This window comes from Otolemur garnettii, unplaced genomic scaffold, assembly GCF_000181295.1.
Source record: "Otolemur garnettii isolate 467f Iridium unplaced genomic scaffold, OtoGar3 scaffold00138, whole genome shotgun sequence".
In the NCBI taxonomy this organism is placed as follows: Eukaryota; Metazoa; Chordata; class Mammalia; order Primates; family Galagidae; genus Otolemur; species Otolemur garnettii.
Genome location: NW_003852533.1, coordinates 1,370,395 through 1,372,187, shown reverse-complemented (window position 1 = coordinate 1,372,187; position 1,793 = coordinate 1,370,395). Strand labels below are relative to the sequence as shown.

The following is a 1,793-nucleotide window of genomic DNA, read 5'->3' as shown; positions in this document are numbered from 1 at the left end:
AAAAAAAAAAAAAAATGTAGAAAGCATTTTAAGTAATTATTTCAAAGGTATAAATAATCCCAAATTTCCTGATGCTTGCCAAGTATAATAGAAAATGATATTTTCAGTAGTATAGAATTTTTTTAAATAAATTTTTTATTTTCCCTATTGTTTCTAGAGACAGGGTCTTGCCATGTTGCTCAGTCTGGTCTCAAACTCACGGACCCAAGCAATACTCCTGCTTCAACCTCCTAAGTAGCCAGAACTACAGGTGAATGCCACTGTGCCTGCCCACAAAACGTTCTTGAACGTCAATATTCAAAAGTACCGCTCTACTCATTTAATCAATTAACAAAGAAAAACTTTGATTTTTAAGGTAAAGAGGACCATTACCTTCAGAAAGAAATGACTGGCTCCTTATTTTCCATCTCAATGAAGGCGAGAGAGACTGAGACATATATTCCTTGATTTAAGTTTTGTATTATCCCAATCAGAAATTATAATTACAAGTATTATTGTGGCATTTTACAGAACCTAATTATACAAACTGTATTACATTTCATAAAAATATTTTAATGTACAATGTGGGCATAATTTAAAATCATATTACATACGTAAACATATCACAAGCTATGTCCTCGTTATTAGCCCTTCAACAAATTACAATTATACATGGTAAAGACCAAAAGAGTATGGTTAATACATAAGCTGGGTACAACAGACGCATACCTCACACGTATAACTAACGTACCAAATGTAAACAGAAAGGTACAACACCCCACCTTATTATTCCCATAGGCCATATCCATTGCTTCTAAAGACAGGGAGCAAAGTGCATTTATTAAATGATGCAATGATACATCATCAAGATACCTAAAATAAAGATGAAGAAATATGTTATTTTGATTTTTAAAATATACAGCTAATAAGAATGCTTTTTATCAATTTAAAAAACTGACTCTTACTGTGAGCTTTCAAACAATCTTGAAAGTATATTGGAAATCACTGGTAAATCAGTCATCACTGCTGTTGTTAGAACCTAAGAAAAGAATATGGTTAAACGTCACCAATGACCTTTGGGAAGCACTGACTGGGAAAGACGACTAGAACTTACTGTGCTGGGTCCTTCCACAGCGCGTCCGGGTTTCAAGGCACCGCCACTGCTAGGTTTTAATCCCAAAATCCATACAAGATGCTATAAAATTTAAAAAATCAAAACAAAATTTATAGATCTATTAAAATTCTATTAACTAAAATTCAGTAGTAATTGCTAGTGACTAAAACTGAAAGCAGTATGCTTTTAATAACTAAAATTAAAATCATAAAAAATTTACCAAACTTAGGCCATTACAAGAAGCACCCCATCACTTCCGATGAGTCACGTCTTTATTTCCTTTCCAACCTGCTTTTTTCATACTTACTATTTATATTCCTTAGGCCTACCCAAAGCACTAATAGGCACTGCTCAGGTTAACCACTAGGCAACTACATCTGAAAACAGCGCTGACCTCTGACCCAGACACCACAACATACCTGGAGCGTTGCCAAGACGAGTTGCCAGGATGTTCCCAGAACAGCCCCATGGCAGTGCGCCAAGTTAAGTAAAGTCCTCATACACTGGATATTTTTGGAAGTTAGCTATATTTAAGAAAAGGATATATTTTTAAGAATTGTCATGCATTCTTGAAAACTAAAAGCTTATAAATCAGCATTAATGTGTTAAAGGATTTTTTACAATAAAAAACAAACAAAAATTTAAGAAAATAGGTTAGAATAGTTTTGTAAGAAACAAATTTATTTGATTAAAAGTTATC

General features: G+C 33.3%; 1 protein-coding gene across 1 annotated transcript in view; it reads right to left on the bottom strand.

Moving 5' to 3' along the window:
- MON2 (MON2 homolog, regulator of endosome-to-Golgi trafficking) overlaps positions 1-1,793 on the bottom strand; it is a 111,401-nt gene that overhangs the window by 56,556 nt on the left and 53,052 nt on the right. The window contains 4 exon segments of the mRNA XM_023518411.1: positions 762-852; positions 945-1,018; positions 1,094-1,174; positions 1,513-1,617. Coding sequence (XP_023374179.1) covers positions 762-852; positions 945-1,018; positions 1,094-1,174; positions 1,513-1,617 — 351 coding nt within the window.